The following is a 20,410-nucleotide window of genomic DNA, read 5'->3' as shown; positions in this document are numbered from 1 at the left end:
CACTAAGAGTTATAGCCCCCAGGTGCGACGGTATAGCCTGGAAATTCAAACTGGTCCAGCGGGCAGCAGCCAGATTACTAACTGGTGCGAATTACAGAGAGCGGTCAACCTCCTGTTTAAGGAGCTCCATTGGCTGCCGTTTATTTTCCGGTCCCAATTCAAGGTGCAGGTTTTGACCTACAAAGCCCTGAACGGTTTGGGACCCGCCTACCTGTGCGACCGCATTTCCCTCTACGAACCCACACGACCTCTTCGATCTTCTGGAGAGGCTTTTATCTCGCTCCCGCCCTCATCGCAAGAGCAACTTGTGGGGACGAGAGAGAGGGCCTTCTCTGTGGTGGCCCCCCAGCTCTGGAATTGGCTCCCCAGAGATATTAGGCAATCTTCAGGAGGAGCCTGAAAACTTGGTTATTCCAGTGTGCTTTCAATGATTGAATATAAGATACTCCTTGACCAAACTTTGTATAAAATGACCTCAGAAGCACTTTATTTTATGATTCATGCAATTAAATCCTACCTCAACCTCCCTGGTTTTTACATTGTCGTATCCCCCAGTGTTTTAAATTTTATCCTTTAATTTGGCCCAGCCCAATGTGATTATTTGTGGTTTAATGTTTGATTTTATGCAGCTATATCGTTTACTTTGAAACTCTCTGCCCCAGAGTGTGGTGGAGGCTCCTTCTTTGGAAGCTTTTAAACAGAGGCTGGATGGCCATCTGTCAGTATTGTTTTGAATGCAATTTTCCTGCTTCTTGGCAGAATGGGGTTGGACTGGATGGCCCAGGAGGTCTCTTCCAACTCTAGGATTCTATGAAACAAATGGCTGTAAATATGGACATTTCCAGAAGATAGCAGACCTAAAGGCATCCAACAGGCCTCTTCATACTGCAGTCTGCAAAAAAAGTCCACTTTGTTGAAGAATCTGCCTCGTACACTGATTTTCCACTACTTGTTTCTTCTCAATGACCTCTACTATTTTAGCGTATGGAGATCCCATGTTTCTAATCTGAGTGATGAGATTTCCCATGCTACTCCAGATCTATCTCCTCTCTACAATTCTCTAAGTTGGTGTTGGCAGTAGAGACCTCTTTTTCTCTAACACATGTGCATGCATATGGACGTTCTTGAGCTTTAACATGATTTCTCCTTCTCACACAATAACAAAGCTCATCTTGAAGCGTGGATAACAGATGGCAAGGCAATCCATTTTTTTCCCACTTGTCATATTTTCGAACCAAAAGTACAAGCCTCAAATTGGTTTTTAAAACAGGACAGGACAGCTTGTTGCTGAGTAAATTAATATTACATAATAGGCAGAGAACAGCCTTTTGCAATGCATAAAAGTAGAGAAGGAGGCATATATATAGCATACCAAATTACGTATGCCAAAGATTTTCAGAAGAAAATCAGCTTTTGCTCTTATTGATTATAGCAAAGTCCTTGATGATAAAGATCATGAAAAAACCTTATGGGTGTGCTACAACATTTGATTATCCTAATGTGTAGTCTGTAGTCAGGACAAGGGTTGGATAATAATAGAACAGAATATAGAGAATTGGAATAGTTTCCATTTGCAGAAGGGTCAGGCAAGGCTGCATTTTATCACTTTATGTCTTTAACTGCTGAAGATAACATAAATAAAGCAGGATTAGACGCAGAGGAGGAAGGCATGAAAATTGGAGGAAGAAATCTCAACAGTTTAAAATATGCAAATGAAAACAGTTTATAAGCTGGAGATATCAATAATAATCATAATAATAATAAACTTTATTTATACAATATCAATATCAAGCATGGGCAAGTGAAAAATGTGGTCAGCAAAGAATATATCAAAAGAGTCAGAAAAGTTTTGAAGATCAAATTAAATGGCGGAAATACGATTGTGCTGTCACGGGCTGGGCCTATAATAATTGTCTTTTGAACAGGACGTGCTCTTTGTGCCCAGGGGAAGCCGGGTTGCCTTGGCTGAGAGGCCCTAAGGATTCTCCTATACAAAAGTCTTTAGATGCTTGAAAAGTTTAACAAAGTATTATTGCTTAGATCTTCAACAATTTAAACAAGCACTTTTCAGATCTTTAACAAGTCAAACAAATGCTTCTTAACTTGCCCAAATGGACAGGTAACTAGCTTCGTGAACTGTTTCTTTTCTTTAAAAGGAAAACCCTTTTAAACCCCTCCCAGGCAATCTACTTTCTATGCTTGCTGGTGTGAGCTCTACTCCCGGCTCCAATTGCTTCTGGTTACCCGAGTAGACCTACCAGCTAAGGCTTTGTAGATTCTCCAGCTGGAGTTCTTTTGGATCTTTTCCACGAAAGATGTGGAGCTGTTTCCCCCGGATGCTGTGAGAAATGAAGCTTGTCTACAGATTGAGCTGATCCACATCCTATAGCTAGGCTTTCTACTATAAGACTGAACTAAAAATGGCTCCCTTTCCCTCCCAGAGCCCTGGAAAAAGGGGCGGAACCAAAACTTAACAATGATAGACAGGTCATTGGCCCTATAATTGCAAACCAAGGGAAGCCACCTTACTGCAAAATGCATGGAACCTTGGAATACATGCAAACACGCAATAGAAAGAAAATGAAGCTGAAGCTCCTGGTACAGCCGTACCAGCACAATGATCAAGGTTATCAACACCTGGGCCATCCCCGTCATTAGATACATGGCTGGGATTGTGAACTGGACACAAGCAGAGCTGGATGATCTGGACAGAAAAACAAGAAAATTGATGACAATCCACTACTCATTACACCCATGTAGTGATGTCGACAGACTTTACCTGCCCCGAAAATCAGGAGGCAGAGAGAGGGCTTCTGCAAGTGAAACAAATGGTAGAAGAAGAGAAACACGGACTGGCAGATTATGTGAAAGGCAGTCAAGAACCAACATTGAGGGAAGTCAATAGTAGTAAACTGCTCAAAGCGCAAAATACAAAGAGGGAATACCATAAAAACACAATCCAGGGCAGAAGAGAAAACTGGCGAAAGAAGGCTCTCCATGGACAGTTCCTGGGAAAAATTGAGAGCCAATTTGACAAAGAAAAAACATGGCTGTGGCTCACAAATGGAACTCTGAAAAAGGAGACAAAGGAGGGCCTGATTCTGGCAGCCCAACAAGCCATTCGAACCAATGCCATCAAAGCCAGAATTGAAAAGTCGACAACAGATCCCAAATGTAGACTCTGCAAGGAAGCAGATGAAACAATAGATCACATCCTCAGCTGCTGCAAGAAGATCACGCAGAAAGACTGCAAGCAGAGGCACAATACCGTTGCTCAGATGATTAATTGGAACTTGTGCCACAAATACCATCTGCCTGCTACAAAGAACTAATGGGATCACAAGCCAGAAAAAGGTACAGAAAATGAATATGCCAAACTCCTCTGGGACTTCCGGATTCAGACAGACAGAATTTTGGAGCATAATACTCCTGACCTCACAATCGTGTTAAAAAACTAAGTATGGATTGTTGATGTTGCAATCCCAGGTGACAGCAGGATTGCAGAGAAACAACTGGAAAAGCTGACACGATATGAGGTCTATTTCCCCCAAACTCCATCTGTGTTGATATTTGGGTGTATTGAGAACTTGTGCAAAGTTTGGGTCAGATCCATCATTGTTTGAGTCCACAGTGCTCTCTGGATGTAGGTGAACTACAACTCCCAAACTCAAGGTCAATGCCCACCAAACCCTTCCAGTATTTTCTCTTGGTCAAGGGAGTTCTGTGTTCCAAGTTTGGTTCAATTCCATCGTTGATGGAATTCAGAACGCTCTTTGATTGTAGGTGAACTATAAATCCCAGCAACTACAACTCCCATATGACAAAAACGTAATTTTTCGAGTGATGGTCACTCCTTTTGTTGTGAGATGTTTTGTTGCCAAATTTGGTGTGATTTCATTCATTGGTTCTTTTGTTTTTTATGGTACTCATTATGCACAGAGCATTTAGATAGATAGATAGATAGATAGATAGATAGATAGATAATAATAGGTTGCTTGTACTATGAGGTTATTACTGAAATTGGCATTATTTTACCTGTGTTTATAATAATAATAAGTAATTTTTAGAAAACGAAACTCCCTTGAAAAGCGGGGCTGGAAACAGTTCAACAGATACCATGGATTGATAAAAAGACAAATAAATAAGTCCTAGAGCATATCAAGTCTAGAAGCCAAGAAACTGTTCTACCTTGACTATATTGTGAGAAGGCATGCCTTGCTTGAAAAGAAAATAGTGCTTTGTAAGTTAGAAGGTAGTAGAGAAAGAGAAGGATAGGTTCAAATAAATAGATTCAATTATGGCCTCAAATCTGCAAGACTGGTTGACTTGGAGGATTTTCATTGTTCTGGTACAGCTGTACCAGGTGCTCCAAACTTATTTGCTTTGTATTAAATGTTTGCTTGCAGCCCTGGGTTTCAGGGACTCTACAGATAGGTGGCTTCCTTTTGGTTGCAGTCATAGGGCAAGTCACCTGTCCGTCATCGTTAAGTTTGGTTCCGCCCCTTGCTCAGGGCAATTGGGAAGGGAAGGAAGCCATTTTTTATTTAGTCTCAGCAAGGAAAGCTAATGTACAGGACGTGCGAAAGCTTCCCCTGTACAAAAGCTTCAACCCTTAAGACTTCAACCCTTAAGACTTTCCGGGGGGAAACAGTCTTAAGAGCAAACCAGAGAACTCCAGGGAAGCCTCCCCAAAGGTTTGAGGAATTTCCAGGGGAGAACAGCCTTAAGAGTCTCCAAAGACTTTCCAGGGAAACAGCCCTAAAGATCAAAGAACTCCAGCTGGAGAGTGTGCTGCCTTACTGGTAGGTCCACTCGGCACTCGAGACGCAGTTCGACCCGGTAGCGGAGCCCACATCAGTAAGGGTTAGATTACAGTCAGCCTGTGAGAAGTTAAAAAGGGATTTTCCCTTAAAGAAGTTATTGAAGACAGCTGCCTGTCCTTCGTGGGCAAGATTAGGAATTCACCAGTTGCCTAAAAGCTTGGAATCATTTGTTTAACTTTACTGAAGTCAAGAGAAGTTTCTGTTTGATTGTTCATTAAAAGAACTTTGTTATACTTCACAAGCCATCTAAAGACTATTTGTGGTGGAAAGCCTCTGAGAACTTCTCTTCGGGCCCCCTGGCTTCCCGCTGGGCAAAGGTTGCACGTCCTGTTTAAAGACAATTATTTACAGGCCCAGCGCACGACAGAACATTCATGCATGGAGTCAAAGTTGAGTCGATGGCAGTTAATAACATGTATGTGTGTGAATGACACTTATACAATCACACAACATTCTTAGGTAGTAGCCAAGCCCTCATTTCCTGGCCACGTCAACTGCAGATTCCTTCTCTAGGCACTCTGTGTGTGATGTCTGGTTGACTGTAAAGCATCCTCCAAAGTTGGGGTGGAGGGATGTGTGAAGTAGACCTAAATTTGAATCTGAAAAATTATATTTTCAGTATTGCTCGTAGTCATTTCTGGAAATAAAGGGAAGCAATGGGAATTACATTACCTCAAGCTATAACATTTTATTTGCATTTATCCTGAAAATGTTCTGTTTCAGATGCAAGATACAGGAGTTGTTTTGATGATAACATCTGCAAAGTTTGACCTGCAGTAATTTGAGTTTCTTGTAAAATATATTTTTTTTCAAAAAAAAAAAAATAGTAGTCAGCACTAAAACAGACACGACTGCTACTTGAGCAAGAAAGGAGATGAACTAACTTAGCTTTTACTTTTTCTCTCGAAATAAAATGTCATGTTTGGCTTTTCCTTTGTAAGCTCTCTTCTCTTTTTGTTTGAAGCTTACAGCCAGAAGGCAGTGAAGTCCTCCTTGGCCCAGAAGTAACTTGTGGTCCCCCAGAAGTGACAGTTTCTACCCCGTTTGCCTTGACAATACCACACTGTGCAGAAGTAAACTCTGAGCACTGGAACATTCATGTGAAAAAGAAAAAGCATCAGGGCAAATGGGAGGTAAGTGACACTCTTTCCGGAGAGGAAGAGATAGATGGATTCAAAAATGGATCAAACAAAGTAATTCATGGTTTTCCCGGAGAGCTAAATGAGTTGTATATTTTTGATCTTTAATGAGAATGTATGCAAATGACAGCAATGGAGATACTTATATATTTACTTACTTACTTAGGTGATTCCCTCGTTGTCCGAGTAGGATTGTCTTCCAAGATAGGTGTCCTGGCGGTGGGACTGTAGATGACTGTGGAGCCCTATTCTTGACCTGCGTGTTCTCCCACAGTGAGGGCATTGGTTTCCAGGTGGAAAGCGGTCTCGGTCGGGGTTGGCTTGACATGCCTTCCTCTTGGCACGTTTCTCTCTTTCACCCTCCATTTGTGCCTCTTCAAATTCGACAGCACTGCTGGTCACACCTGACCTCCAGCTGGAGCACTCAAGGGCCAGGGCTTCCCAGTTCTCAGTTGGAGAGTTTTTAAGCTTGGCTTTGAGCCCCTTTTTTAAATCTCTTTTCCTCCCCACCAACATTCCGTTTTCCATTCCATTCTTGAATTCAGAGTAGAGCAACTGCTTTGGGAGACAGTGGTCAGGCATCTGGAAAACGTGGCCGGTCCTGTGGAGTTGATGGTGGAGGACCATCGCTTCAATACTGGTGATCGTTTTGACATTTGTCCACTTGTCTTCCCAAGAGATTTGTAGGATTTTCTGAAGGCAGCGCTGATGGAATCGTTCCAGAAGTTACATGTGACGTCTGTAGACAGTCCATGTCTCGCAGGAGTATAGCAGGGTTGGGAGGACAATAGTTTTTTAAACAAGCACCTTGGTCTCCCTATGGATGTCCTAGTCCTCAAACACTCTCTGCTTCATTCGGAAAATGCTGCACTCACAAATCTCAAGCAGTGTTGTATTTCAGGTTAGACTCCTCCAGCTCCGCCCCCCAAAGTAGTTACGACTGGGTTGGTTATTCTTCCTTAGTGGGAGGAGGCAAAAGCTCTCTCCCTTCGCCAGCCGCGCCGGCGAGAGAAAGATAATTCTCCTTGGAAATTCTCCATCTCCTTTTTTCATATTTAATGCAAACCAAACAAATATGAAATAATGCATTGCTATCATGCATACTCTAAACCAGGAGTCCTCAAACTAAGGCCCGAGGGCCAGATACAGCTCTCCAAGATCATTTACCGGGCTCAGGGTCAACATAACTCTGAAACGACTTGAAAGCACACAACAACAACCCTATCTCATCAGCCAAAAGCAGGTCCACACTCCCCATTGAAATACTCCTAAGTTTCTATTTGTTAAAATTGCTCTTCATTTTAATTATGGTATTGTTTTAAAGTGTTTTTGCACTGCAAATAAGATATGTGCAGTGTGCATTCATGTTTTATAATTTCTCAAATTTCTCAAATTATAATCCAGCCCTCCAACAGTTTGAGGGACTGTGATCTGGCCCTCTGTTTTAAAAAGTTTCAGGACGCCTGCTCTAAACCATGCCACTGACTTGGCCACGGTGGTCCACGCTCTGGTTACATCCCATTTAGATTACTGCAACGCTCTCTACGTGGGGTTGCCTCTGAAGACTGCCCAGAAGCTCCAACTAGTCCAACAAGTGGCAGCCAGATTACTAACAAGAGCGGGGTACAGGGAGCATACTACTCCTCTGTTGCGCCAGCTCCACTGGCTGCCAATTAGCTTCCGAGCACAATTCAAAGTGCTGGTGTTGAACTATAAAGCCCTAAACGACTCCGGCCCAGTTTACCTGTCCGAACGGATTCTCCCATATGAACCATCAAGATTGTTAAGATCGTCTGGAGGGGCCCTGCTCTTGGTCCCACCACCCTCGCAATCGCGTCTGGTGGTGACGAGGGACAGGGCCTTCTTTGTGGTGGCCCCTCAGCTCTGGAACTCCCACTGGAGATCAGAACTGCCCCTTCTATCCTGACATTTAGAAAACACGTGAAAACGTGGCTCTGGAAACTGACATTCGACGAGTGAGGCAATACCCTGTGATATGGATGGATGATGATGAACAACGATTTTATTGTGACAACTGACCATTGTAATTATATGACTGTATTTTGCTCTCTTAATGTTTTTAGTGTAGTATGGAATATGATGTTTTAATTATTGTTTGTGATATTGTTGTTGGAAACCGGCCTGAGTCCCTCGATGGAGGTGAGAAGACCGGTATACAAAATTGCTAAATAAATAAATACTGCTTTTCTCCCTCTTTGACTGTGATGTTCTTATGCATACAGGAGGTTATGTCGGTGGAAGAAGAAACCACTTCCTGCTACTGCCTCTGGGACCCTTATGCTTGTCACATACTTTTGGACTCATTTGGGACTTATGCCATTATGGGGGAATCCCTCTCCGATTGTTCTGTTAAAGAGCTAAAAGTAGCTGTCTTTGGCAGTATGTCTTGCAACTCACTGGATTACAGCCTGCGAGTGTACTGCGTGGATAACACCCCCTGTGCATTTCAGGTAATGTAGCAAAAGCGTGACTTTTCTTTTTTTGGATGTTGGTTTATGCTGCTTCCTGGGCAAAGCTGGGGTGCTGGAGAAAGCAAAACAAAGAACATAAAGAGAGATAGGCCAATAAAGATATTGCTCTTTTGTGGATTTTGGATTTGGTTTTCTTCCGATGTAGGACTAACACAGCTACCCCAAATGTCAAGGTCTATTTTCCCCAAACTCCATCTGTGTTCATATTTGGGCATATGCAATATTCGTGCCAAGTTTGGTCCAGATCCATCATTGTTTGAGTCCACAGTGCTCTCTGGATATAGGTGAACTACAACTCACAAACTCAAGGTCCATGCCAATCAATGCCCATGTTGGTCATGGGAGTCCTGTGTACCACGTTTGGTTCAATTCCATCATTGGTATTCAGAATACTCTTTGATTGTAAATGGACTATAAATCCCAGCAACTACAACTCCCAATGACAAAATCAATTTTTTTGAGTGATGGTCACTCCTTGGGTTAGTAGGTGTCTTGTGGCCAAAATTGGTGGCAATTCGTCCAGTGGCTTTTGAGATATGTTAATCCCACAAACGAACATTACATTATGTATGTATCATTAGTGTTCAGAATGCTCTTTGATTGTAAGTGGACTATAAATCTCAGCAACTACAACTCCCAAATGACAAAATAAATTGTTTGAGTGATGGTCACTCCTTGGGTTAATAGGTATCTTGTGGCCAAAATTGGTGGCAATTCGTCCAGTGGTTTTTGAGATATGTTAATCCCACAAACTAACATTACATTATGTATGTATACACACACACACACACACACACACACACATACATACATATATAATCAGTGAGGTACAAAGAGATAAACTTCAAAAGTGCACTTGGAAATCATGCAAAACTCCATTTGAAATCTTTCGATTAATAATTAAGCACATATTTAAATAGAGAACTGTCATGAAACATGTATTTTAATAGCTAAAGATAGCAATTTAAAGATAGGTAGCCCTTTAAAATTTAACTAAAAATTAATTGATTTCTACCTTTTTTAATTTTTTCCCCAAAGCTTAAATAGCCGGTGTGTGTGTGTGGTGGGGGGGGGGGGGGGGGTGTTGCAAATTTCTGCCTGGAAAGGAATGCCATGTCCTTGCTCCCAAGCCTATTTACTGCTTTGCTTGTATCAGCTTAAAGTCTATTTTTTCTATTCTGTACAACATTGGCTGTTGTTCTTTTTTACGTGGCTTTAAAGCAGTGATTCCCAACCTGTGGTCCGTGGACCACCAGTGAAACCACATGTCATCAAGAGTGACTTGTCCCGTGAAACCCTCTTATAGTGCCGAGGCAACAGGGAAGTTGGAAGGGGAGAGACTGACTACCCATGAAAGTTTACTATCACATCAGCTCTATATTATTAAATATGGGCAATCAGATGGTGACTATTGGATGTTTCGTATCAGAAACTAGAGCTGATGTGGTCTATCCAATGCAATTCTCTGAATCAGCACCCCAAATAATCAAACCAAATCTAAAGTTGACCAAAAACTGATTCGTAACCTTTAGGTAGTAATGTTGGAGAGAGGTCCCTGGTCAAGTGGTCCCTGGTCAAAAGAAAGGTTGCAAACCATTGCTTTATAAAGGCATGCTACTTGGAGCACCAGATGGTGGTAACTGTAATTGCAGTAATAGTGTAGTAGTGCTAACACTATTAGTTCTGGATCCAATGGGCTGGTCATTTTCGGAACTTGCTACTCAGGCTCAGGCTTATTCCTCAGTTAATCTAGTCATTTTGAGCAATTGCATGCACGAGCTATTTTTGTTGTGACCTGCTTCTCACTGTTACTCCCAGAGCTGTCACTCAAAGCTGTAGGATAGATGCTGTTTTGCACGACACATGCAAAGGAATGGATTATGGCTGCTTTTGGAATTTGGTGCTGAGGTCGTGATGATGTGGATGTGCTGATTCACCTGCAGTTTTGTGCTCATCATCTTGAACTCACTTGACAGTAGACTATTACTGGAGTTGTTTTTCTAGCCCTTCTCATTTTATGTCAAAACTAGCCATCCCCTGCCATGCGTTGCTGTGGCCCAGTCTGTGTATATGTGTTATGTATGTGTATATGTGTCTGTATATATTTGTGTATATGTGCATATATGTGGTTTTGTGCATGCGTTGTAATGTATTTTTAATTTTTGGCTTTTTAAAGGCCAAAACACCGTGTTTACAGTGTTTTTATGAGTGATGGTCACTTGTTGGCCTGATAGGTGCATTGTGTCCAAATTTGGTGTCAATTTGCCCAGTGGTTTTTGAGTTATGGTAATCCCACAAACAAACATTACACTTTTATTTATATAGACTAGCTGTACCCACCACGCATTGCTGTGGCCAACCTTTCCTCCCTCTTTCTCTCCTTCTTTCTCTCCTTCTTTCTCTCCTTCCTTCCTTCCTTCCTTCCTTCCTTCCTTCTCTTTCCTTCCTTCCTTCTCTTCCTCCTCCCTTCATTCTCCACTTTTCTTTCCCTTCTTCTTTCTCCCTTCTCTACCTATTCTTGGACTGCAATTCCCAGTAGTCTTCCTGATCAATCTACCTACCTACGTACCTATCTCTATCTAATCTATCTATCTGATCTATCTGGAGGGTTTTTGGGAGTTTCAGTCCAAGAATAGGAAATTGGAAATATGCAGGAGATATATCCAAGGAAAAGAAAGCTTGCAGCTTGGAAGCAGTGCATTTGGATCATCCTCTTCTCCTAAAGGGCCTGGTCTAAGAGATACTGGGAGCTCTAGTCTGAAAGAGAGTGTGGATATGCTATTGTGTGTTGTGTTTGTCGGGGGGGGGGGTGTTTTTGCACATGTGCTGTAGCATCTTTTTGCTTATTTGGCCTTTTAAGTCCCTTCTGTTGTGTTTTTCAGTTTTTGTATGAGTGATGGTCACTCGTTGGACTGATAGGTGTATTGTGTCCAAATTTGGTGTCAATTCATCCAGGGGTTTCTGAGTTATGTTAATCCCATAAACGAACATTACGTTTTTATTTATATAGACTAGCCGTCCCCTGCCACGCATTGCTGTGGTCCAGTCTGGTGATCTGGAAAATAAAGTAATGAGAAAGTGTTGGTTTCTAATATATGTAATTTCTTTATGCTTGTGGGTAAACAGTATTTCTTGTTGTTTCTTTGTCAGTGTTGATGTGGAGATTGTCTGGTTTGTGTCCTCTGGAACATGCAACATATCATTGTCCTTCTTTAGGGGTTCCTTTCAAATCTATGATACTATATCTCTGTGTGTATGTGAATCATTCATATGGGTGGATGGCTTTATCAGGAGGGCTTTGATTACGTTTTCTTGCCCTGGTGAAGGCAGTTGGACTGGATGGCCTCAAGTATTTTCTGTTGGTCGTGGGGGTTCAGTGTGGGAAATTTGCCCCTGTGCTGTCGCGCGCTGGGCTCCTATAAAAAACTGTAAACAGGATTTAAATTCTGTTAGCCCAACGGGATGACGGGGTTGCCTCAGAGAGAGGTTTTTTGGGATTTTCCAGAAAAGATGGGCTCTAATGTCTTTAAAGATGCAACAAAATCTTTATTACTGAACAAATAACAAATCTTCAATGATTAGCTTCAAAGTTTCTTAATAAACTGTTGGCTTTCTCAATCTTGCCTCGAAAGGCAGGCAACTGTTTCTTCACTGTTGGGAAAATCCCCGACCTCTACTCTGGGCAATCTGTCTTCTCTTCTGTTGGCGTGGGGCCCCTACACCCGGTCCAATCTGCTTTATGGTTGCAGCGAAGGGCCCTTACCAAACAGAGACTTCGCATAACTTCCAGGAGGAGGAAGATGTTCACTTCCCAGTGATGGCTGGCTGAAGCGTTGTGGGACTGGATGCCTAGCAAGAGAGCTGTGAGGCTGTATCTGTATATTCTTGGCCAAGCTATGGGGCCTTTACTCCCCAGCCAAGCTGTAAATGATGAAGCCTTTTACAGGAGGCCTTGGTTTAAGTCCTGTAAGGAAGGCTTCTCTGTGTGGACTGGACTAAAATGGCTCCTATTCCCACCAAAACCCAAAAGGGGGCGGGACTAGGGAACCTAACGATAATTGACAGGTCATTGACCCAATAACTGCAAAGTAAAGAAAGCCATCTAACTGCAAATGCACAGAACCTTAAAACACATGCAACAATCCACAAATGGCAAGGTAAACTGGAGCTCCTGGTACAGCCGTACCAGAACAGCCCCAATTCTGTTGTTGGTGGAGTTCAGAATGCTCTTTGATTGTAGGTGAACTATAAATCCCAGTAACTACAACTCCCAAATGTCAAGATCTATTTTCCCCAAACTCCATCTGTGTTCATATTTGGGCATATTCGTGCCAAGTTTGCTCCAGATTCATCATTGAGTCCACAGTGCTCTCTGGATGTAGGTGAACTACAACTCCAAAACTCAAGGCCCACCAAACCCTTCTAATGTTTTCTGTTGGTCATGGGAGTCCTCTGTGCCATGTTTGGTTCAGTTCCATCATTGGTGGAGTTCAGAATGCTCATTGATTGTAGGTGAACTATAAATCCCAGGAACTACAACTCCCAAATGACAAAATCAATTTTTTTGGGTGATAGTTACTCCTTGGGTTAGTAGGTGTCTTGTGGTCAAATTGTGTGGCATTTCATCCAGTAGTTTTTGAGTTATGTTAATCCCACAAATGAACATTATATTTTTATTTATATAGATTGTTCCTGAGTCCCAATTTCAGAATCATTAAAACGAGTCACATCTATAAACTTACTAATATTGTCCAACAATTAAAAAGTAGAAGCCACCATTTTATGAAGAATCTCCCTATTGGATACATCTCAGATGAGGGCTGGAAGGCTGAATCGTACCTTGGAGAGAATTCTTATTGTCTTTTTGTTTTCTCCGTCTTTTCCTTCTCCGTTGTAGGAAGTGATTTCAGAGGAGAGGCAACAAGGAGGACAGTTGCTGGAAGAACCAAAGCTGTTGCATTTCAAAGGGAATACCTTCAGTCTTCAGATATCTGTCCTTGATATCCCACCTTTCCTCTGGAGAATCAAACCATTCACTGCATGTCAGGTATTTGGGTAACAAGGCTGGTGTTTTTGTGCATAATTTTCACATAAATTTAAAGCTCCAAGGCATTTCTCAGTGATCTTCAATGGTATCCCTAATGGGCATACATGCTTTATGAATAAATAATATAGTTTGTGATTGGTCTCCTTGCTCTGTGTTGATAAGATATTTTCCAAGGAATGGGTCCCACTGCAATCCAAATCATTAATGACCCACCAGATATTTTTACCTCCATCTTTATATGTGGTTTTAATGCTAATTAGCCTAGCATGCCTATTAATTAAATCCCTGTGCTACAAATTACAACTAAAAGTTTGGAGAGCATTGTGGAAATCAATCATCAGTTCATGGTAATTTAACAAGACTTGAGCTTTTTTGAGTTTGAGCGATATATGCTATGAAGATTACATGGACATTCATTGAGATTGGGAGACAATGGGTAGGGAAATAATGTAGTTAACTTTAATACCGTATATACTCGAATATAAGCCGACCCGAATATAAGCCGAGGCACCTAATTTTACTACAAAAAACTGGGAAATTTTATTGACTCGAGTATAAGCCGAGGGTGAAAAATGCAGCCGCTACTGGTCAGTTTGACAGATGACCACCCAGTTTTCTGTCATTCCCTCCCCCCCTCGTGGAGCACGAGCTTTCCTCGGCGGCGGCAGAGGAGAAGGAAGCCCCTTCGGCAGGCTTTTCCGCAGGCTTGCTCTCCTTCTTCCTTGTCCCATGCGTGGCCGCAGTGGAGGGGGCAGTGGCGGGAGGACGCAGGAAAGCCGCGCATGGCTGCACTTTGCTTAAGTCATACTGACCAACCGTTTGCACAGGGTTCCATACTTCGCACTTTAACAACACAACCGTTCAATGCTAAAGCTTCCTGCCAAAACTACTGAACAAGCCATTACCTGCCGTACACCAGTACTGCCAACTGTTGAGGAACTACAAAGGTGGAGGCATTACTTTTCATTTAACTCTTGTATACTACTGACAGAGAATAGTAAAAACTTGGAATGATTATTGAAGAAAGCCAAGGAACAAAGTGCAAAGGCAGATTTACAGCTAAATATCAAGAACACAAAAATATTGGTCACATATGATATTTAATGTTAAATAAATAGTTGAAGACATTGAAATTATGAAGATGTTAAAGCTATGAGGATGCTGAAGTTGTGAAAGAACTAGACAAGATCCAAAAATGTTTCTAAAATACTTTACTTAGGCAATCCCTCGTTCTCAGTGTCTATGCCGGAGTTTTAAGGTTGGCTCTTTTCTTGCCCACCAACATTCCATTTTCCGTTCTTAAGTTCAGAGTAGAGCAACTGCTTTGGGAGATGGTGGTCGGGCATCCGGACTACATGGCTGGTCCAGTGGAGTTGATGGTGGAGGACCATCGCTTAAATGCTGGTGGTCTTTGCTTCTTTCAGCACGCTGATGTTTGTCCGCCTGTCTTCCCAAGAGATTTGCAGGATTTTCCGGAGGCAGCGCTGATGGAATCGTTCCAGGAGTTGCATGTGACGCCTGTAGACAGTCCACGTCTCACAGGCATATAGCAGGGCTGGGAGGACAATAGCTCTATAAACAAGCACCTTGGTATCCCTACGGATGTCCCGGTCCTCAAACACTCTCTGCTTCATTCGGAAAAAATGCCGCACTTGCAGAGCTCAGGCAGTGTTGTATTTCAGTGTCAATGCTGACTTTGGTGGAGAGGTGGCTGCCAAGGTAGCGGAAATGATCAACATTTTCTAATGTTACACCATTAAGCTGTATCACTGGCATTGGAGAGGGGCTGGCTGGTGTCTGCTGGAACAGCACCTTGGTTTTTTCAATGTTCAATGACAAGCCGAGCTTCTCGTATGCTTCTGTAAAGGTGTTTAGAGTGGCTTGTAGATCTTCTTCTGAATGCACACAGATGCCGTTTTCATCAGCATACTGGAGTTCTATAACAGATGTTGTTGTAACCTTGGTTTTGGCTTTCAGTCTGCTGAGGTTGAATAGCTTGCCATCTGTCCGATAGATGATTTCCACTCCGTTGGGAAGCTTCCCGTCAACAAGGTGAAGTATCATAGCAATGAAGATGGAAAATAAAGTTGGGTTAATAACACATCTCTGTTTGACACCGGATTCCACCTTAAATGGGTCACTTTGGGAGCCATTGCTGTCCAAAACTGTTGCCATCATGTCATCGTGGAGGAGCCACAGGATGTTCACAAATTTGTTAGGGCACCCGATTTTTTGGAGGATGGTCCAGAGAGCGCTGCGATTCACTGTGTCGAATGCCTTTGCAAGGTCAATGAATGCCATGTACAGAGGTTGATTTTGTTCTCTGCATTTTTCTTGGAGCTGTCGTGCAGTGAAGATCATGTCCACAGTTCCTCTGGAGGGGCGGAAGCCGTTTTGGGATTCTGGGATTCTATTTTCTAAAATAGCGCTATAACAATAAAATTAGGTTTGTCCATGTCATGAATACCAGCATGTATATCCTTCTACGGGCAGAGTTATCTCACAAATCACAATGCAACTCTAACCATGAAAGGATGCAGTGCCCGTTCCTCCTCTTTCCTTTCCATCCATATGCTTCACCAGAATGTTTTGTTCACAGTAGTTCATTACTGGGAACCAACTTCAGTTTTGAAGCACAATGCCTGCAAACATAGTCTAATACCATGACAGCATTGCATTCTTTCATGATAACTAGGATGGATTAGATGCCAACTCTGCCCACAGGTCTGCTCTGGAAATGTCATCACAGGACCTAATCACATCACCCACAATCTCAGAGGTGCCTTCACTTGCTCACCCTCTAATGAGATGTGTGCTATCCTCTGTCAACAATGTCCTTCAGCACTCTTCCTTGAGCTGTTAGAGGATACCTAGACATAGATCAGATATTGCAAATGGTAATACACAAATACTGTCTTCCTGGGAATGCAATCTCTTGACCTCAGAATGGCTGTTTTTGGACAAATAAACTACCACTGGAAAGAGAAATAGTGGGACTGGAATATATCCACAAACTCCAATCCATCAATAGTAGCTTGAGCAGAGATGTTTTCCTATCACATCACATATATTTTAACACTCATTAAAAGGTAAAAGGTTAAAACAAAGGTTAAAATACACAATTCCAATCCAGTTCAAATATCTGCATCACCCCTACAGTTTAATAAGAATTCTGTATTAACACCAGTAATAATGGAAAAGAATTTCCCAAAGGAATTAAAGGGAAACATTAGATAAAGAATTTGGAAAAAGGGAACTAAAAAGAGTAGGAAATTGAATAAAACAAAAAATTGGAAAAATAAAAAAAATGAAGATGAACCAAAAGGAATGAATACTTCATGGCTCCACTGGATCCAATTAGAAAAATGGAATAAAAATTGGTGTGTCTGAAACAAAAACCAGACTCAAATAATGCAATTTATTTATTTATTTACTGTATTTGTATACCACCTTTCTCAGCCCACAGGCAACTCAAGACGGTTTACAAGCAACAATTCAATGCACACAATATCATAAATACAACTAAAAACATTAATATATAATATAAAACCACAACAAATCAATAAAACAAAAATCATTAGCATCTCCTTGTTTAAACATTGTCCAGTCCATCGTCTAGTCATTTCATTTTTCTATGTCAGTTACTCTGCTTTTGCAAACATTTGCTCAAAAAGCCACGTCTTGACTTTTTTCTGCAATGTTAAAAGGAAGTGGGGGACGATCTGATATCCAAGAGGCCACCACCAAGAAGGCCCTGTCTCTTGTCCTTGCCAAATGTACTTGTGACAAGGGAGGGATCGAGAGCAGGGTCTCCCCAGATGATCTTAAGATCCATCTGGTTCATAAGGGGAGATGCTTTCGGACAGGTAAGCTGGGCTGGAACCGTTTCAAGGAAATAATACTAAAAGAGAAAATAACAAACAGGATACAGTACGAAGGTGTAATGGTGCTTCTGCCCATATGCATTATTATTATTATTTTTATTATTATTTCCTTTGCCTTCTTCACTCCTCTTTCCTTCTTTTCTCTAGGAAGTTCCATTCTCTCGGGTGTGGCGCAACAATCAGCAGCCACTGCACTGTGCCTTTTCTCTGGAGCGCTACACTCCTGCCACCACGCAGCTTTCTTGCAAAATCTGTGTCAGACAAGTCAAGGGCCATGAACAAATCTTACAGATTCAGACATCTATTCTTGAGGCAAGTATCTCCCCTGCCCTCCCACCGCCAATGCAATAGCCATTCTCCCTTGCTGTGCTGGTACTGCTATATCAGGAGCTCCAACTTCTTTTCCTTTCTATTGAGTGTTTGCATGTATTCCAAAGTTCCATGCATTTTGCTTCCCTTGGTTTGCAATCATAGAGCCAGTGACCCATCAATTATCATTATGTTCTTTACTTCCACCCCTTTTTCTGGGTTAAGGAGGGAAAAAGGGGGACCTCTAGTTCAGTTCACACAGAGAAGCCTTTCGTACAGGACGTGAATCAGTTCCACCTGTAGAAAGCTTCGTCTTTTACAGCTTTGCTGGGGGGATCCAGTCCCACAGCTCTACAGAGAACTATAGCATTTAGTTCCACAACTCTATAGCCAGCCTTTGTTGGGAATTGAGAGCCTTCTTTCCTCTTGGAAATCTACTAAAGGACTCTGTTTGGTAAGGACCACTTGCGGCAGCCATAACACAATTTGGACCGGGTGTAGGGGCCCACGCCAGCAGAGCTTAAGTTAGATTGCCCAAGGAGGGGTCAAGGATTTCCCTTGTAGAAGGAAGAAACAGTTTATGAAGAAGGTTTCCTGTCCCTTGTCAACAAGATTTAAGCAAGCCACCAGTTGATTGAAAGCCTTCAAGTATTTGTTTGATTTATTAAAGATTTAAGCAACAATAAAAACTTTGTTGAATTTTCTAAGTCTTTAAAGAACTTTGTGTGAGGAAATCCGAAAGGCCTCTCAGCTGAGGCACCCCCGGCGTCCCGTTGGGCATTCAGAAAACACATCCTGTCTACAGACTCTTTCACGGGCCCAGCGCATGACAGCACATTTGCTCATATTCCTTAGTTAGTTTTATTTTCTGAACAAAAAAAAGTCACTGGTATTTTATTTTGAATATGTGAACATCTGTTGCTAACATTGCTTAGATGCTATGCAATTTTGAAAGACGTAATTGAAGGAGAAGAGAATGGTCTGAAATGATGCCGGTAAAAAAAAAAATAAACACCATCTTTCAAGATAGGATGCAAATATTCAACTGATTTGCCTTTAGACGTGAGGACAAATAATTTTTGTGGTTTTCTTCCCAATTAGAGAAGAGATTAATGCAGTTCTTTCCTGTATGCTTGTCCACTCTGCCCTGCCTCATGTACAGAGTTAACTTTAATAATACTTGACTGGAACTTTTAATTGTTCTTTCAAGATAGGATGCAAATATTCAACTGATTTGTCTTTACACAAGAGGACAAATAATTTTTGTGGTTTTCTTCCCAATTAGAGAAGAGATGAATTCAGTTCTTTCCTGTATGCTTGTCCACTCTGCCCTGCCTCATGTACAGAGTTAACTTTAATAATACTTGATTGGAACTTTTAATTGTGTTAGATAAGATATTTAATAACTGGGAATGATTAACTCTTTTGAGCTGTAACCTGAAACGGCAGAATTATTTTTTGGCAGTTCATGATATCTACAGAACCATAGTTATAAAAGTTCACAAATCCAATTTAAAAGGAAAACAAAGCATAGTAAAGGGAGCTTCAAAGAAAAGTAGACAGAAACATTAAAAAAAATACAGAAAATCATACTGTTTTGGAGTCAACGCAACTGCTCAACACAAATCTGTTTCACCACAATTGAAGAAAGATGTTGACAAGCTGGAATGTGTCCAGAAGAGGGTGACTAAAATGATCAAGGGTCTGGAGAACAAGCGCTATGAGGAACGGCTTAAAGAGCTGGGCATGTTTAGCCTGAAGAAGAGAAGGCTGAGAGGAGACATGATAGCCATGTATAAATACGTGAGAAGAATTCATAGGGAGGAGGGAGCAACCTTGTTTTCTGCTGCCCTGGAAACTAGGACGCGGAACAATGGCTTCAAACTACAAGAACGGAGATTCCACCTGAACATTAGGAAGAACTTAATGACTGTGAGAGCTGTTCAGCAGTGGAACTCTCTGCCCCAGAGTGTGGTGGAGGTTCCTTCTTTGGAGGCTTTTAAATAGAGGCCTATCTGTCGGGAGTGCTTTGAATGTGATTTTCCTGCTTCTTGGCAGGGGGTTGGACTGGATGGCCCACGAGGTCTTGTCCAACTCTAGGATTCTATGGCTACCCATGTGTTCCTTGCCCATGCCATGGACATATCTGTTTGAAACTTGGTTTGTTTTCCTTATTCCTGAATTATGGCAATTGTATTGTCGAAGGCTTTCATGGACAGAATCACTGGGTTGTTGTAGGTTTTTCCGGGCTATATGGCCATGTTCTGGAGGCAATTTTTCTCCTGATATTTCGCCTGCATCTATGGCAAGCATCCTCACTACCTCTGAGGATGCTTGCCATAGATGCAGGCGAAACGTCAGGAGAAAAATTGCCTCCAGAACATGGCCATTATGGCAAATGTTTGTTTCTCCCACTAGAACTCAATCTATTGAATGCTATGTGCTGCCTCTTAATGATTTCCTCTTCAACCAGATTCATTGATATGGCAAATACCGCTTAATCCTGCTTCAAAAAGATGATAGGAAGGCATGGTTAATTCAACATCCACGCACGTGCACCTGCACACACATACACACACATACAATCTCCGTGCTTTGAGTTATCATTGTTGTTGTTCTTTTTCTAAGACAGGTAGCAACAGCTTATCTTCAAAGTGCAGAGAACCCAATCTGCTGAATATTTAATTGAAAACAATGAGCAAATGCGATGTAAATG

At 41.9% G+C, this 20,410-nt stretch overlaps 1 protein-coding gene across 2 annotated transcripts in view; it reads left to right on the top strand.

The window, feature by feature from the left end:
- UNC5D (unc-5 netrin receptor D) overlaps positions 1-20,410 on the top strand; it is a 571,167-nt gene that overhangs the window by 523,535 nt on the left and 27,222 nt on the right. For both annotated transcript variants that reach the window (XM_067470687.1, XM_067470686.1), the window contains 4 exons: positions 5,788-5,956; positions 8,206-8,433; positions 13,352-13,501; positions 17,533-17,697. In XM_067470687.1, the coding sequence (XP_067326788.1) occupies positions 5,788-5,956; positions 8,206-8,433; positions 13,352-13,501; positions 17,533-17,697 (712 nt within the window). The remainder of the gene's footprint in view (positions 1-5,787; positions 5,957-8,205; positions 8,434-13,351; positions 13,502-17,532; positions 17,698-20,410) is intronic.

The sequence above is a fragment of the Anolis sagrei genome, chromosome 7, assembly GCF_037176765.1.
Source record: "Anolis sagrei isolate rAnoSag1 chromosome 7, rAnoSag1.mat, whole genome shotgun sequence".
Lineage (NCBI taxonomy): Eukaryota > Metazoa > Chordata > Lepidosauria > Squamata > Dactyloidae > Anolis > Anolis sagrei.
Note: the sequence above shows the minus strand (reverse complement) of the source record. Positions and strands in the feature narration are given on the sequence as shown.